The sequence below is a fragment of the Anabrus simplex genome, chromosome 9 (genome assembly GCF_040414725.1).
Source record: "Anabrus simplex isolate iqAnaSimp1 chromosome 9, ASM4041472v1, whole genome shotgun sequence".
NCBI lineage: Eukaryota > Metazoa > Arthropoda > Insecta > Orthoptera > Tettigoniidae > Anabrus > Anabrus simplex.
The window spans coordinates 69,467,204-69,486,041 of NC_090273.1; the positions used below are offsets into that span (position 1 = coordinate 69,467,204).

At 38.3% G+C, this 18,838-nt stretch overlaps 1 protein-coding gene across 1 annotated transcript in view; it reads left to right on the forward strand.

Annotated features, from left to right (window-relative positions):
• LOC136880864 (ATP-binding cassette subfamily G member 4) overlaps nt 1-18,838 on the forward strand; it is a 55,623-nt gene that overhangs the window by 14,242 nt on the left and 22,543 nt on the right. The window contains exon 4 of the mRNA XM_068229263.1: nt 10,266-10,366. Coding sequence (XP_068085364.1) covers nt 10,266-10,366 — 101 coding nt within the window. The remainder of the gene's footprint in view (nt 1-10,265; nt 10,367-18,838) is intronic.

The following is an 18,838-nucleotide window of genomic DNA, read 5'->3' on the forward strand; positions in this document are numbered from 1 at the left end:
TAGTGGTTAGTGTGATTAGCTGCCACCCCCGGAGGCCCGGGTTCGATTCCTGACTCTGCCACGAAATTTGAAAAGTGGTACGAGGGCTGGAACGGGGTCCACTCAGCCTCGGGAGGTCAACTGAGTAGAGGTGGGTTCGATTCCCACCTCAGCCATCCTGGAAGTGGTTTTCCGTGGTTTCCCACTTCTCCTCCAGGCAAATACCGGAATGGTACCTAACTTAACGCCACGGCCGCTTCCTTCCTTCTTCCTTGTCTATCCTTTCCAATCATCCCATCCTCCACCAAGGCCCCTGTTCAGCGTAGCAGGTGAGGCCGCCTGGTCGAGGTACTGGTCATCCTCCCCAGTTGTATCCCCGACCCAGAGTCTGAAGCTCCAGGACACTGCCCCTGAGGCGGTAGAGGTGGGATCCCTCGCTCAGTCCGAGGGAAAAGCCAACCCTGGAGGATAAGCAGATTAAGAAAGAAAGAAAGATAATAATATTTATCTTTAAAATTATTCAATCAGTTTGTTAGAGCATCTAGAACAGGGGTTTCCAAATGGTGGTCCGCGAGAGTTTCAAAAATATTATTTTAAGAAATATGAAAAAAATTTACAAAACATATTTCATAGCTCGTTCAAAAATATATGAATTTTTAAACCCTTTATAGACCCAAGTTAGAACTAATTAATTTTTAATATTATTTCCTGTTTTTAAGTATTCACGTGGTTTGAACAGGATTATTTTTTATTTAAAATAATTAAAACCCAAACTTCGGCGGAAAATGAACCCTTACAAATGCCAGTGCTAGATCTTAACCATTATAAAAATGGCGATTGGATCCGTACCAAATACTGAACTCCTTGCCAACCTCAGTGTGGACATTTTATACAACGTAGCATGCAATGAATACCAAGAAATACTTTAATTGCCATTGGTGTAAGAAGCGGTGAGGGGCTGCCTGGCCGAGGTTGCAAAGGCGTGCTCCGTTCGCCCGGAAGGACGTGGACTCAAATCCCCCTCAGGAAGTCGTAAAATTTAAGAAACGAGATTTCCACTTCCGGAGGTGCACATGGCCCTGAGGTTCACTCAGCCTACACCAAAAATGAGTACCAAGTTAATTCTTGGAGGCAACGGCGGCCGGGCGTAGAGCCAACCACCCTACCCCCATCAAATGCCGAGGTTACTGATAGGGAAAGCCCTTGCCTTCCATCCCTCCAAGGGCCCTCATGACCTGTACGGCGATGACTGTTTTTTTTCTTAAGAACGGTTTCAATTCTTCGCTCTTCTCTCATTGATAGTACTGTCTGATACACAGCGCTTCACACTCGAAGAAATTTTCAGGGAAGTTCTCCTGGAAATTCACTGCTGCGATTTTAGGCTCTTACAACTGTGTATCATTGTTCGCTTCACACTACTCCCACTAAATTGCCCTTCTTTAAATTTTGTTTTGACTACATTATTAATTTCAGTTTGTCTTTAGATATTTTATTTCCTTTTTGTCATTTGTCAAATATTAATTCAAATTGTCAATTGTCCCGGGTATAACAGTGTTTATTTTTAATTTCACTCTTTTATACCATTGTTAAATACTGTTTTAATCAAGGAAAATTACATGTATTAAGCCTTCATTTTAATTTAACTATGCACATTATTTCATACAGGTACCTCTGTTCTATTGGCGGAATTTTACGAAAACTGGCCTATTATTAAAGCGCGGTCGCCAATCATGCCTAAATCACTTACAAATTAGAAACCCCTAATCTAGAATAGCGCTGTGTAGCTGACAGTGTGTGAATGTGTTTCAAATGAATGAAATTCCTCTCTTGAGACTTACCTAGAGAATGCAAATTTGAACGTCATTATCCTATGTTATCTGCAAAAGCAAGACTTGTACAGTGGAACCCTGATATCTCGAATTTATTGCACACTGCTCTGGAATTTGGAGCGTGGATTGGCGACCAAGGGGCCCTCAGCTGAGTCCTGGCATTGCTTCCACTTACTTGTGCCAGGCTCCTCACTTCCATCGGCCTCAGGGGCTCTGAACTTTGGAGCGTGGGTTGGCGATTATGAGGCCCTCAGCTGAGTCCTGGCATTACTTCCACTTACTTGTGCCAGGCTCCTAACTTTTATCTATCCTATCCGACCTCTCTTGGTCAACTCTTGTTCTTTTCCGACCCCGACGCTATTAGGTTTGCGAGGGCTAGGGAGTCTTTCATTTTCACGCTCTTCGTTGCCCTTGTCTTCCTTTGGCCGATATCTTCATTTTTCGAAGTGTCGGACCCCTTCCCTTTTTTCCCCTCTGATTAGTGTTATATAGAGGATGGTTGCCTAGTTGTACTACATCTTAAAACAATAATCACCACCACCACCACCACCACCACTACCTCACTTCCATCTATCCTATCCGACCTCTTTTGGTCAACTCTTGTTTTTATCCGACCTTGACGGTATTAGGTTCACGAGGCCTAGGGAGGTTTTCACTTTCACCCCCTTCGTGGCCCCTTGTCTTCCTTTGGCCGATATCTTCATTTTTCGAAGTGTCGGATCCCTTCAATTTTTTCCCTCTGCTTAGTGTTATATAGAGGATGGTTGCCTAGTTGTACTTCCTCTTAAAACAATAATCACCACCACCACCGTTAATGTTAAAATACCGGTATGCTATGTTGCTAGATTTTCGACCTATTTGTTACATGTTAAAAACATCACCTAGTGGAATGTGTGCCATAGGTTCGCCATCCCTGTTCTACAGTTTCAAACTGAAATGATTCACTATACGAACATGTCTCAATAGATGGCATGGTGTCACTTTCCAAAACAGATTACAACACTGTTCGCGCCTGCGCCTCAATAATACACCTGAATAGTTCCTTCTATCCGACCGTCTTTGCTGATCACTTAAGAGGAAGTACAACCAGGCAACCATCCTCTATATAACACTAATCAGAGAGAAAAAATGGAAGAGATTCGATACTTCGAAAAATGAAGATAACGGTCAAAGAAAGGCAAGGTCCACGAAGGGCGGGAAAATGAAAGACTCCCTAGTCCTCGAGACCTAATACCTTCGGGGTCGGAAAAGAACAAGTGTTGACCAAAGGAGGTTGAATAGGCTAGGTGAAAGTGAGGAGCCTGGCACAAGTAAGTGGAAGCAATGCCAGGACTCAGCTAAATGCCCCGTAGTCACCAACTCAGCTCCAAAGTTCAGAGCCTCTTACGACGGCAGGGGATATCGTGGGTGTTATTCTACCGCCTCCACCCACAGGGGAATCTAGTTAGTGAATTGGCATAATTGTAATATTTAGGATAGTACGCCCTTCCCCCGTCCGGGATAGGTGCCGTAAAGATATCCCTACCAGATCTCGGGATTCATTATTTCTATATTCAAAAATATATTTAACGTGGGATCAAACAACGCTGATACGCTATATAGATATATCTATGATCAGGATTGATGGACGTATCCGTCTGACGTATCATCAAATTGCAAGAAAATGGATAATTCAACAGCTTAAATCTAATTTGACCTTTGTTATAACGGAAAACATCAAATAACACAACATAAACCTTAATTAATAGCATTTATTCAAGAAAATACTAATTATGTAGATGAAAAAAGTAAAATTGTGAAAAATAAGTTTACAAATTAGTTAATGTTCGTTCTTCTGGTATGTAATAATCATCTATGCTCATATTATCTGCATTGATCATGCTATCAGGTGCATATATCACAATTGAAATGAGTTATTGAATATATTCAATGAAATATTCATAAAGAATAAATTGCATCTTGGCATGGGAAGCTATTGGTTATATCGACCTGAAAGATCATTCTATACATTAGTGTTCTTTAATTTTCTTAGGACAAGCTTTGTTAAGAAAATATTGTTATTTTGGTTTCGTAGCATTTCAATATAAGCTTCTGGAAAAGATAAGTTTCTCACTCAACAGCACAAATCTGCTTCTATTCAAATTAAAATGATTGTATTAACCATCATCATATTTTATATTAATCCATTTTTAACATAAATCATCATTGGGTGTATATAATAACAAGGTAATAAGATTCTCAAATATGAGCAAATATATCAATAAATGACCTAATGTGCAAGTTATTCTAAGTATCTTGCCTAGGGAAAATCATTCTTGAAGACACTATGTAATATCTACTCTCAATTATATTTATTATATGTACAACTAGCAAGATACCCGTGCTTCGCTACGGTATTATACTGAAATTTATAATAGAATGCTTATTGTATTAGATATATAATCCGCCGAAATTCGCGATCTAACTCGTTTTCTGCGAGAATCGACCAAAATTCCCGATCTGACTGGTTTTCTATGATTTTACGGCACGTTTCCTCCCACTTTTAAATCTTCCTTTCCAGCAATCGATTTCGTACTTCCCGGGCTAGGCTCAAGTATTCCTCCCGGTCAGTTGGGTCCGTAAATCTTTGCCATCTTTTCCTATAATATTTTTAATATGGATAAAATCCTTCAGGAGATCCGGCGTGGTGTCATATTGGGTGCCTTGGCGGCACTGAACCCGCGGCCGGACTGCATTCTTAGTCATTACCCGTCCAGGAGCCGTTTCCAGCGCGGTCCGCACATTTGACGACGGTCCGGAATATTATTATTATTATTATTATTATTATTATTATTATTATTATTATTATGTGTTGCTGGAATGGCTGATGACAGGGAAAACCGGAGTATCCGGAGAAAAACCTGTCCCACCTCCGTTTTGTCCAGCACGAATGCCACATGGAGTGACCGGGATTTGAACCACGGAACCCAGCTGTGAGAGGCCGGCCCGCTGCCGCCTGAGCAACGGAGGATCCTTATAAGTATATTAATAACAGTAAAATCAATAGGTCTCACCTCCTTCTACACCCCACCGCCGTTAAGTTTATTTACCGCCACCCGCCCACACCAAAAAAAAATAAAGAATGCTTGTTTCTTTATGTTTAAGGGAGATTCCAAACACCAATGTTCACGTCTATTACCTTAAGTTTTGATATATAAGTATCCCCATAAAAATAATTCACTTTTTTCACTTCATTTCAAAATAATCCCCCCCCCCCCTATAAGTTAATTTTCCCGCAAATAATACTTGTTTCTTTAATAGTAAAGGATCTTCTAAATACCAATTATCACGACTCTAACTTCTTCAGTTTTCGATTTATGTGTCCTCATGAAAGGAATTCAACTCCTTTACACTTCCGCCCTCCAAGATGGTTTCCCCACCAAAACGCGTTCTTCTTTGTTTTTAAAGTAGGTCCAAATAAGAATTTTCACGTCTGTAACAACTTTAGTTTTTATTAGATGTATGTATTCTCATACAATTCATTCAATTAATTTTTCAATTCTTTCACCCCCCCCCCCTCCCCACTTCATTGGATTTTCCGAGAATACGTGTTTCTTTACTTTTAAAGCAGATTGCAAACATCAAATTTCACGTCTGTAACATCTTCATTTTTGAGATATCAGTAGCCTAATTAAAAGAATTCATCACCATTTTCAGTCACTTTTACCCCCCCCCCCCTCCACCCAAGTGGTATTTCCGAAAACTAAAAGTACACGTTTCTTTATGTTTAATAGAGATAAAAATGCCATTTTTCACTTCTGTAACATATTAAGTTTTTTTAGATATACTGTAAACATTCTCATTTTAAAATTTCACCCCTTTTGAGTTCCCCTTAAGTGGAGTTTCCAAAAACAAATCACCCATATTTCTTTACATTTACAGGAGATTTACACCCACTCTTTACGTCTGTAACATTTTACGTTTCCAAGATATTCTGTAGATATAGTCTTTCAAAAAATTCACCCCAATTTTTCACTCCTGTTTAACCGCCATTAATTGGCTTTTCCAAAAACTAAAAAATACGTGTTTCTTTATTTTTAAAGGAGATCCCATATGCAAATTATCAGTTCTGTAGTATCTTTCGTTCCTGAGATATGTGTATCCTCAGTTAAGGCATTCAACCCATTTTTCACCCTTTTACACCCCTCCTATTAGGATTTACAGAAAACAAAAAATACGTGTTCCTTTATTTTTAGAGGAGATTCTAACTACCAATTTTTACATCTGTAAATTTTAAAGTTTTAAGATGTAGACACACTCATTTTAAAAATTTCACCCCCCTTTTCACCCCCCAATATTTGGATTTTCCAAAAACGAAAAAATACGTGTTTCTTTACTTTTAAAGTAGATCCAAAATACCAATTTTCAGGTCTGTAATATCTTCAGGTTCTGAAATATAAGTAGCCTCATGAAAGGCATTCAACCCATTATTCACCCTTTTACACCCTTCCTATTGGGATTTTCCGAAAACAAAAGAATACGTGTTTCTTTATTTTTAAAGGAGATTCTAAATACCAATTTTTACATCTATAAACTTAAAAAGTTTTGAGATATAGATACACTCATTTTAAAATATCACCCCCTTTTCACCCGCCCCTCATTAATTAGATTTTCCACAAAAAGAAAAATACGTGTTTCTTTATTTTTAGAGGAGATTCTAACTACCAATTTTTACATCTGTAAATTTTAAAGTTTTAAGATGTAGACACACTCATTTTAAAAATTTCACCCCCCTTTTCACCCCCCAATATTTGGATTTTCCAAAAACGAAAAAATACGTGTTTCTTTACTTTTAAAGTAGATCCAAAATACCAATTTTCAGGTCTGTAATATCTTCAGGTTCTGAAATATAAGTAGCCTCATGAAAGGCATTCAACCCATTATTCACCCTTTTACACCCTTCCTATTGGGATTTTCCGAAAACAAAAGAATACGTGTTTCTTTATTTTTAAAGGAGATTCTAAATACCAATTTTTACATCTATAAACTTAAAAAGTTTTGAGATATAGATACACTCATTTTAAAATATCACCCCCTTTTCACCCGCCCCTCATTAATTAGATTTTCCACAAAAAGAAAAATACGTGTTTCTTTATTTTTAAAGGAGATCCCAAACACCAATTTTCAGGTCTGTAATGTCTTCAGGTTCTGAAATATAAGTAGACTCATGAAATGCATTCGACCCCTTTTTCAACCTTTACCACCCTTCCTATTATGATTTTCCGAAAACAAAATATACGTGTTTCTTTATTTTTAATGGAGATTCTAAATACCAATTTTTACATCTATAACCTTTAAAAGTTTTGAGGTATAGATACAGTCATTTTAAAATATTACCCCCTTTTCACCCCCCTTACTTGGGTTTTCCAGAAAAACAAAAAATACGTGCTTCTTTATTTTTAAAAGAGATCAAAAGTACCAATTTTCAAAACTGTAATATCTTCAGTTTCTGAGATATAAGTACCGGTATCCTGATTAAAGGCATTCAATCCATTTTCCCCCATTTTCCCCCCTTTTCATCCCTCATATTGGGATTTTCTGAAAACAAAAAAATACGTGTTTCCTTATTTTTAAAGAAGATTCTAAATACCAATTTTTACATCTGTAAACTTTTAGAGTTTTGAGATATAGATACACTCATTTTAAAATTTCACCCCCATTTTCACCCCCTTACCGAAGGAATATCCAAAAATCCTCTCTTAGCGAGCACCTACATCATAATATGAATATGTTCTCAAAATTTCATTTCTTTATGTCCAGTACTTTTGGCTCGGCGATGATGAATCAGTCAGTCAGTCAGTCAGTCAGTCAGGACAAGCTATTTTATATATATAGATATGGTAATAATTATCCATTTTAACCTACGTATGTCATCATTATTTGGGTAAAATGTGATTTCAAAGTATAAGTATCAAGTTAAAATATCCAAGTGCATAACCAATCAATCTCATAAGAATTCCTTTTGATGATCTCAATCTACAATAACATTTCATGTATGTATAACCATGTCACCATTAACATAGGATATGGATTCTCATACAATACATTGTCACTGCATAATGAACATATGATCTTACTGTGAGTCAATATTCCTTTCCTTACTCTTCAAATAAATTATTTATATCTCATATTTCGTCGTAGCATTATATATTCCTTCAATCCATTCTTCATTCTCATCATATATAACATCGTCATGTCTTCTTCATTACTCATTTATTCTTATATCTCTTCATATAATTTCATACATTTCATCTATACATCTTACTTGACGCTCAAATAACCTTATTTCCAAATATTCTTAGTATCGGATCAATATATTCTCAAATAACATCAACATGTCTTCAGTCTGCCATTATATCCATGTCTACAGGGTGTCCGAGAAGTTCCCGTACCCCTAGTTTCATATTATTATTTTGTTATATTGGCATGGACAATTGAGTTTGTATAATTGGGGAATTCAATAGTTGTTTTATAGGTATTGGTATCCCTGCTGCTAGCGTTGTTGTCAGTCTCATTTCAGTTGTTAAGTCATGGCGGACGTGAGCGGACACAGCTACACTGTGGAGGAGCGATTAGTGGCGTGTGTGTGTGGGTGCACGAACGAGCACATACGGGGCAAACAATGACAGTGATAATTAGTGCATTTAGAGATCGCTTTGGCAAACCCCCACCTCGTAAAGCTACTCTGGTTGTTTGGGAGAAACGTGCGTTTGCTTCAGGCAGTGTCAAAGACAGGCCGCGTAGTGGACGTAAGAAGACGCGGGAAGAAACGTGTGCTGCCGTCGCTCAATCAATTGAGCCATCTCCATTGAAATCCATTCGCAAAAGAGCAGCTGAACTTCAAGTACCGCGGTCAACAATGCATGACCACATTAAACGAGATTTGAAAATGAAAGGATTTAGGCCGATGCATGTGAATGAATTATCTGACAATGACATTGAGCAACGAATTGCAGCCTGCCGTGCTTTGTTGACACAATTCCCAACTTCTGTGTCTCGCTCAAGAGTGTTGATGAATGTGCGATATATTGCAGTTCACATAGGAGGAATATGGTTTTCTGGTCTAAGGAAAATCCTCATTATGTGCAACAGTTGGAAAGGAACCCCCCTCATGTTATGGTTTGGGCCGGGATATCATCACGTCACTTGTGCGGACCGTATTTTTTTGATGGGTATGTGAATGGAAAATCTCATTTGCATATGTTACAATCTTGGTTAATACCTCAGCTTCAAGACAAGGGAATCATGGGCCATGTGTGGTTACAGCAGGATGGGGCTCCAGCACATTTTGCTATTCAGGTGCGCGAGTTCCTTGATGAACAATTTCAAGGCCGCTGGATTGGCCGTGGCTCACCAACATCTCCAGCCCCGTTGAAATGGCCACCACGAAGCCCGGACCTTACCACACCAGACAACTCATTATGGGGAATAATCAAGTCCCATGTGGCTCAGCATCGGTACACGACTAATGAAGAATTGCGCCAAAGTGTGGAGGAAGCCTTTCGTTCCATAACTCCTGAGATACTCCGCAAGATGTTAGTGGGAACTCGGTGTAAGGCATGATGGTGCACATACAGATTCCCTGGATTCATAGTTTTTATATGTAAGTACTCCGCTATAATATGAAACGTATGAAACTAAGCGCACGGCGACTTCTCGGACACCCATCGTCGCCGTAAGACCTACCTGTGTCGGTGCGACGTTAAGCAAGCTGTAAGTAATTTTATGCTATTTTTAAAGCTTCTTGGTCGGAACACGTCCACTCTCTTGAGTTATTCTTTCAATTGTGATTTTTAAACAGTGTTTGTTTTGCCGGGCTGAGTGGCTCAGACGGTTAAGGCGCTGGCCTTCTGACCCCAACTTGGCAGGTTCGATCCTGGCTCAGTCCGGTGGTATTTGAAGGTGCTCAAATACGTCAGCCTCGTGTCGGTAGATTTACTGGCACGTAAAAGAACTCCTGCGGGACTAAATTCCGGCACCTCGGCGTCTTCGAAAACCGTAAAAGAGTAGTTAGTGGGACGTAAAACAAATAACATTATTATTATTAAACAGTGTTTGGTTTAACAATTCGAATACCTTGTCTTGGTCACTGCCACCGCGATCTTATTCATTCCGACTTTGCGTTACTCTCATCTTCCTTGATATTTTATGTAATTTATTGCTTGTGTCTAACTTCATTTTTAATAATCACGTTCGTCTTAATTCGATTGAACTTGATTGCTGGAATAGTGAAATGGCACAGTAGTAATAGGTAAATTAACTGTAAAAAAAATTATGCTCGTATCAAAGAAATTGGATTGCAATAAACAATTAATCTCTCTCCAGTTCCTGGCAATCCGGAACTGGGGGATGGGAGTATTCTATTAGTAATAACTTGTTGCCAATCATAATAAAATGGAATGATATTACTTGTTGCAGTTCCTCACGAATTGAAGCTCATACAACGTGAATACTTGAATCGCTGGTACGGGCTGAAAGCATACTTCATGGCTTACCTCATAGCAAACATACCTGGACAGGTGAGTCAAACTGGTCACTAAGAATTACTAACACTTATCACCTAAAGATTTACAAAATGCCCATCCTGCAAATTATCAAGGCCTATTCCTCATTTGCTGTCTTATCTAGCTATGTCCTAACCAATCACTATTGGTCTACATTTAGGGTTGTCGGCCAGGTGGCAGATTCCCTGTCAGTTCTACCTAAACTATTCTTAAGGGGAGTTATGAATGCAATTTTGAACTTCCACAATTTACAAGCGATCAAAACCAAATTTAAAACACAGTCACACATTAATAAGATATAGCCCCACACAACATTTGGAGGTGATTAGTTAATTTGTTGCAAAGTTGTTGACAACTAATTTTTATTCTTATATGTTTCATGGAAAATGCTCCTTGTGGCACAGTTCTCACTCTTTTGGGCTACAATTTGTCAGACTTGTCAAAAATAATCATATATTTTAAGAAAATCTCCGGGCTTTTCAGTCAGGTAAAACCTATTCGACCGGGCGAGTTGGCCGTGCGTGTAGAGGCGCGCGGCTGTGAGCTTGCATCCGGGAGATAGTAGGTTCGAATCCCACTATCGGCAGCCCTGAAGATGGTTTTCCGTGGTTTCCCATTTTCACACCAGGCAAATGCTGGGGCTGTACCTTAATTAAGGCCACGGCCGCTTCCTTCCAACTCCTAGGCCTTTCCTATCCCATCGTCGCCATAAGACCTATCTGTGTCGGTGCGACGTAAAGCCCCTAGCAAAAAAAAAAAACCTATTCGAGATATATATTTTTTTCAATATTCATTCAATAGGCTGATGCAAGTGTGTAATGGACTAGTATAACTTGGAAACAATAATATTGTGTAAACCCATGGGTAAATAGTGAAAATATCGAGTTCAATTAGTAGGTGTTATAATAATAATAATAATAATAATAATAATAATAATAATAATAATAATAATAATAATAATAATATATTATATATTATTAAATTAATTAACTATTAATAATATATAGTATATATTATTAAATTAATTAATATTAATTATTAATTAACTATTATTATTATTATTATTATTATTATTATTATTATTATTATTATTATTATTATTATTATTATTATTATTATTATTATTATTATTATTATTATTCCGTAGAACGCAGAGGTGAAAGAAGATGCGAGCTTGAATGGGTGGATAGAGAAAATGTATTAAATAGCAATTTAAAACTAAAATTTGCGATTATATTACCTTCTTAGATCTTTTTGTTTATTTTCAAATTTTAAACATGGTTAGAAAATAATAAATAATCAGGTACAGGAGTTTAGTTCGGAAGCTTGAGTAACAATCTTAGAAAGTCTAGAATAATCAGAAAACCACAATTTTACAACATGAGCTCGAAACTCCCCATTTACAAATTTAACAAGAGCACCATTGCTCCCTTCAGTACATATTCAAGGAGATGGAGCTCCAAATTTTACCCCAGTAGGACGAGCGTCTTTGCTCTATGCAATCACTCTCTAGGAGACTATTCTCCAAAATTTAGAAGTTTCAGGCCTATTAAGGCACCTACCTACATTAAAAAAGACAGTAGTTACTGTCTTATTTGCTCTTCTTCTTCTTAATCTGTTTACCCTCCAGGGTTGGCTTTCCCTCGAACTCAGCGAGGGATCCCACCACTGCCGCCTCAAGGGCAGTGTCCTGGAAATTCAGACACTGGGTCGGGGGATACAACTGGGAAGGATAACCAGTACCTCGCCCAGGTGGCCTCATCTGCTATGCTGAACAGGGGCCTTGGTGGGGGATGGGAAGATTGGAAGGGATAGACAAGGAAGAGAGAAGGAAGCGGCCGTGGCCCTAAGTTAGGTACCATCCCGGTATTTTCCTGGAGGAGAAGTGGGAAACCACGGAAAACCACTTCCAGGATGGCTGAGGTGGAAATCGAACCCGGGCCTCCGGGGGTGGCAACTAATCACGCTAACTACTACACCACAGAGGAGGACGTCTTATTTGCTCAACAGTCGAAATTACATGGGAAATAGAATGAAAATAATGAACTTTACCCCCCTCCCCATGGCACTGCAGCCCTTAAAGGGCCTTGGCCTACCAAGCGACCGCTGCTCAGCCAGAAGGCCTGCAGATTATGAGGTGCCGTGTGGTCAGCACGCGAATCCTCTCGGCCCTTATTCTTGGCTTTTGAGACCGGGGCCGCTAGTTCACCCTCGGATAGCTCCTCAATTCTAATCACGTAGGCTGAGTGGACCTCGAACCAGCCCTCAGGTCCGGGTAAAAATCACTTACCTGGCCGGGAATCTAACCCGGGGCCTCCGGGTAGGAGGCAAGCACGCTACCCCTACACCACGGGGCCAGCTTAGTGAACTTTAACAGAGGCAATAAGTGCCCATTCTGCCTGGCCTTAGTAAAGGGAAAGGTTAAAGTTATTGGCCGGAAATCAACATGTTGGGAGGCGAACAATTGCACTCCTCTGATATACACTTGGAAATTTACCTGAAACCCTATTTGGACTGATGGCCCACAGTTACAGAGGCTAAGCCTGTACTAGGAGGCGACTAGATGGAGAGAAAGTTTAAATTACAAGGAAAAGATAAATTTGAAGTTTATGAAATCAAAGTCACCTCAAGACCAAGTTCAAGGGAAATACAAGGAGGTTTTACACTCTTTATTCCCTAAGTAAAATCAAGATCTTAAATCAGATGTGTTTACATGGCCGGATTACCTTTATAAAAATTGAAACCTTCCCCTGGAGTTAACATTCTGAGACTATTACATACTAAACATATGTCTGTCATTACCTTGAGCTGGTGCACCTTGCGGAGTTGGACGAGGCAAGCCTTCCCCTGCCTGCTGAACTAACACACTCTACTGCTGGACTGGAGCGATCAAAGACATGGCCCGAACGGTCCCAGCTTTCATAGCAGAGAGGAAGGTTCCAGATTTATCTGAGCCGAAGCCCTGACACACCCCCAGTTTTCATTGCAAAATCAAATATCAAAATTTTCTCACTGTTGAATTTAAATGTAGAGAATTCCCTATTGGCTACAATATTAAGTAGGCGGGAAGAGATAGAAGTGTTGATAACTTTAGAACACCGAAAACCATTTACAAACAATTCAGTTTTACCAACTGATGATTACAACATTTCTCTTGAAATTTAATTATCCATCCTCTCATCAGAGGGAGCACCTAGGTTGACAGTAGTGACCTCTGTCGAAAAACGTTCAAATTTCTTCTACCATATAGTTTAAAGTACAAGTTACAGATGGCCTTCTAAAAGGCGCTTGATTATTATACACGGAGCGGGCGTACCTCCGGTACAATTTATTAATTATTATTATTATTATTATTATTATTATTATTATTATTATTATTATTATTATTATTATTATTATTATTATTATTATTATTATTATTATTATTATTATTATTATTATTATTACTTGTGAGGTGTGGTTATGAAGTCGTTTGTGCAACACAGAGTAATAGTCTAGAACAACGCACCTTCGTCACTCGAGTTTTACGGAATGTTAAGTTATTGGAGACTCGAGAAGAAACGAGAAAGCATGTTGTGTCGTACTTTTCTAGAAGTCTGACCAGGCAAGGTATATGGTCTTGGGTAGTTGAGCAGAGTTGTTAGTGAGAGCCGTTAGTCGAATTGTGATTTTGTTGTGTTGATAGTTGGTTGACACATGTTAAGTGGCAGGCAAGTGTTTTGTTCACGATGGTGGTTCATTAATGTGTATATAATTTGTTAATAAACCAGTGTACACAATTGACAGCATCTCCTGTGTGCGTCTTTGTGAGTACAATAAGGCAAAAGTCTAGTTTCGTTTCTATTTCCGTAGTAAAAATATGAAATCTTGCTTGCTTAGTAAGCCCACCTTGTCCACTAAGCTTGGGCTATTGTCATAGCATCAACCGTCTTGCCCCATGGAACGCATATATATAGACTATGTCGGACCGTTACCACAATCAAAGGGGAACGGAAACAAATTCATTAATAATATTAGTAACAAAGAAGAAAAAGAAGAAGGGGAGGGGGAAGGAGAATAGTCAACTGATAATAAAACTCAGAACTACTTTTAATTTATGTACATATTCAAACATTCTTTGAAAATGTCAGGTGAATCCGACAAGAATTCTGTAGCAAGGAGCATATGACAAAAAATAATGTAAGATAGATAAAAGCATGTGAAATTTTTGAAGAAACATACCCTACTTGATTTAAAAGCGCTCCGAACTGTAAATTACTCTCTCAGATGTTTTCCTCCTCTTACGCACAGCGCAGGCTTACTGCAAGGTAAACGCATGTCAGCGGTATTATTGAAATCGTAGTCCGAAAGTAATTTGAAGCTAATTTTGTCTGACAATATGAGAGAAAAGGACGTGGGCTTGCTCTATATACGCCGAACCGCTACCCTTTAAATCCGGCATTTACAGTAGAGCTTTGAAAATTGATTGATTGATTGATTGATTGATTGATTGATTGATTGATTGATTGATTGACTGATTGATTGATTGATTGATTGATTGATTGATTGATTGATTGATTGATTGATTGATTGATTGATTGATTGATTGATTGATTGATTGATTGATTGATTGATTGATTGATTGATTGATTGATTGATTGATTGATTGATTGATTGATTGATTGATTGATTGATTGATTGATTGATTGATTGATTGATTGATTGATTGAACTAAACAGGCCTTCGCCCAATACAAAGTTCACATTGGTAATACCTAAGCCTATGAAACCATATTAAAAAACTTATAAACAAATAATAAGAAGTTAAGAATAGACGGCCAGTGGACAACACGCTCCCGGAGTGCCGTTGGCCCAGCGAATAAATCTGTACTAGGGTACTTACAGGAGTTAGACAAGGCTGTAATCTTTCACCTTTGCTCTTCGTAGTTTACATGGATCATCTGCTGAAAGGTATAAAATGGCAGGGAGGGATTCAGTTAGGTGGAAATGTAGTAAGCAGTTTGGCCTATGCTGACGACTTGGTCTTAATGGCAGATTGTACCGAAAGCCTGCACTCTAATATCTTGGAACTTGAAAATAGGTGCAATGAATATGGTACGAAAATTAGCCTCTCGAAGACTAAATTGATGTCAGTAGGAATTCAACAGAATTGAATGTCAGATTGGTGATACAAAGCTAAAACAGGTCGATAATTTCAAGTATTTAGGTTGTGTGTTCTCCCAGGATGGTAATATAGTAAGTGAGATTGAATCAAGGTGTAGTAAAGCTAATGCAGTGAGCTCGCAGTTGCGATCAGCAGTATTCTGTAAGAAGGAAGTCAGCTCCCAGACAAAACTATCTTTACATCGGTCTGTTTTCAGACCAACTTTGTTTTACGGGAGCGAAAGCTGGGTGGACTCAGGATATCTTATTCATATGTTAGAAGTAACAGACATGAAAGTAGCAAGAATGATTGTTGGCACAAACAGGTGGGAACAATGGCAGGAGGGAACTCGGAATGAGGATATAAAGGCTAATTTAGGAATGAACTCTATGGATGAAGCTGTACGCATAAACCGGCTTCGGTGGTGGGGTCATGTGAGGCGAATGGAGGAGGGTAGGTTACCTAGGAGAATAATGGACTCCGTTATGGAGGGTAAGAGAAGTAGAGGGAGACCAAGACGACGGTGGTTAGACTCGATTTTTCTAACGATTTAAAGATAAGAGGTATAGAATTAAATGAGGCCACGACACAAGTTGCAAATCGAGGATTGTGGCGACGTTTAGTAAATTCTCAGAGACTTGCAGACTGAACGCTGAAAGGCATAAGAGTCTATAATGTGCCCCTTTAAGGCACCCGATGCGGTATTCTTCACACTAGTTTGATGCGCCGGCTGCTCCTGTAAAGAATGACATAAAAACAATACCTACCGCTCGCGTAGACTCTTCTCTCCTCAGGCGTGGTGCGTCCTTCTGCTCCCTCGGAGTTGATAGGCCACACATCGGGGTGAGGAAATGAAAGATAGGGGTCAGCTAACTAGTAAATGACCCATAGACTGAATTAAGTGTAAATTATAAAATGATTTATTAACAAAAATAGGAAAAATGTGAAAAATGAAATTTAAATGGATTGAAATCAAATATAAAATAAAATAGAATTATTGAAATTAAAATAATATTAAATGTTCTTCATAACAATTAAACATCCGCCTTAATAACTTCGACTGAAGGTCGATAAAATTTAATAATGATGATCATCATCGAATTAAAGTCTCTCATGTACATGACATGACCACAGACTGCTGGTCTAACAAATATACCGCCTCATTATGAATAACCACTCCTGAATACACACTTGAATCGTCCTTTCAGTGAACTGAATCTGGATAAATTAATAATTGATTAATTAATTAATTACTCTGACCTTTTAATTTAAGAACTTCCTAAGTTTGTTAACTCCAAATTCATATCAAATTGGCAACCATCTAACCATCCAGCAACACTGGTGTACAGTAACCATGTGTAAATAAAGGCAGTACCATGAACACGGTATTCCTTACCGTTTTATATAAGTTTACCACACATTTAATACTTCGTGGCTGAACCAAGAAAATCATCACACCAAACACTGAGTAATGATCACCACTTATTTAGTTGATTTACGTCTTATTAGCTGTGATAGTCTGGACACTTAAATAACTAAAATGAATTAGGCTAAGTGCCAATAAGAAAATTTATTTGAATAAATGAGTTCGACCCTTTTACAAATTAGTCTTTTATCTAGTCTGCCGCTACCTGTATTTCCATTAGGAATGAACAAATTATGATCTCAACTTTGATGGAGGCGGATTCCATCTTGTTTAATTAATTAATTAATTTGCGGCACTCACGACAGAACTTATCATTAAAGGTCGATTCATTTACCTAACTAACTTTGTAGTGGATTTCAAAAGCTTGTTAGTTACAATTGCCTTTCGGCTTGAGCATACCTACTACATTGATTATTGACTATGAACCATCAGTGATCTATTAACCTAACACATGAAATATTTAACTTATGTACAAAACAACATGACAAAGTGGAAAAACAACTGCACCAAAAGAAACAACTAAATTCAAGAATAACCTGACTATTCTACTTATTTACATCAATAAACCATCACAATATTCACGTACCATCAGACGTTATAAACAAAAATAATACGGTGACGAAATATCCACCAAGGAAAGGAAAACCTAGCAAAAAGAATCTCAAAACTCACGTGATCACTGCCTGTCAAATTTGAAATACCACATGCAAATCGTGATGTGGAAACAACTCCCAAAATGATTCAAATAACAACTAAGTGAATTTGACAGCAACCTCTTAATATCAGACGTAACTGAGCATGACATTGCTCCATCTTTTACGGATAATAACACTTGGATATTATGTCATCAATAATTACCAATGACTATCAAAGCTACCCATTGTTCGGTCGCTCTGTTCATGACTCGGCTCGGACTCTAATTTGTCTGTTTCCGAGCACCATGTTGTCCCTGGAAAATATCTGAAATGCATAGGCTTTCCGCCTACAACTAACACACATGTCGTCGTAATCTTAACTTTGTCAGTTAAATTGTTTATCTCTCAATTCTATTATTCATCACATTATTCTTATCGTAGCGCTTCTCAGCATAGCCTCGCTCATATCACGCGGGCGAAATAACTGCAGTAACACACTGTGTCGTTCACATACACGTTATTACGACACTATTATACGACGTGTTCCTCAAATCTCACATTCATCATTTCACAATTATCGTCATTAGGGACATTACTATTTCTTTATTCATCATTTTACCTTATCTCATTCTCACACGTCATGAATTATCAGAGCTGACTGTCAACGGTTTCCCTGTCTTTATCTATCGACTGTAATAACAAGATTGCCTGCCAAATACACCGCTACCGAAATATGAATCTAAAGTACTCGTAAAGAAAAGCGAGTTTCGGGTTAAACGTTACATCACCAAAATAAAAGATATGAGACATACCGCAAACGGTCCTCTAACGACGTGATCACGCCAACAATGAAATGCTAAATTGTATGTGCCACAATTACAGCTAATTAAACATAAAAATAACACGGCAGCATCCATAAAATCAAATGTCATCAAGTAACATTCCCAATTATTATTATTATTATTATTATTATTATTATTATTATTATTATTATTATTATTATTATTATTATTATTATTATCACGTTAAAAACCTGCAATTACAGTGTGACGTTATGTGCAACATAGTTAAGATATCTTGAGAACTTTCTCCAAAACTAGTCTTTTCATCGCAGCTGATAGAAAAAAACTACCAAACGATGTCTGTGCATAGGCAACACTGCACCGAGGAGTCGATCACATCAAACAAGAAAGGAGCAGAGTGAGCGGAAGCAGTACTGGGGGGGGGGGATAGTAGGAGAGGTTTACCGTGGTTGGTACCAAAAATCAAAAAAGAGCACCACGT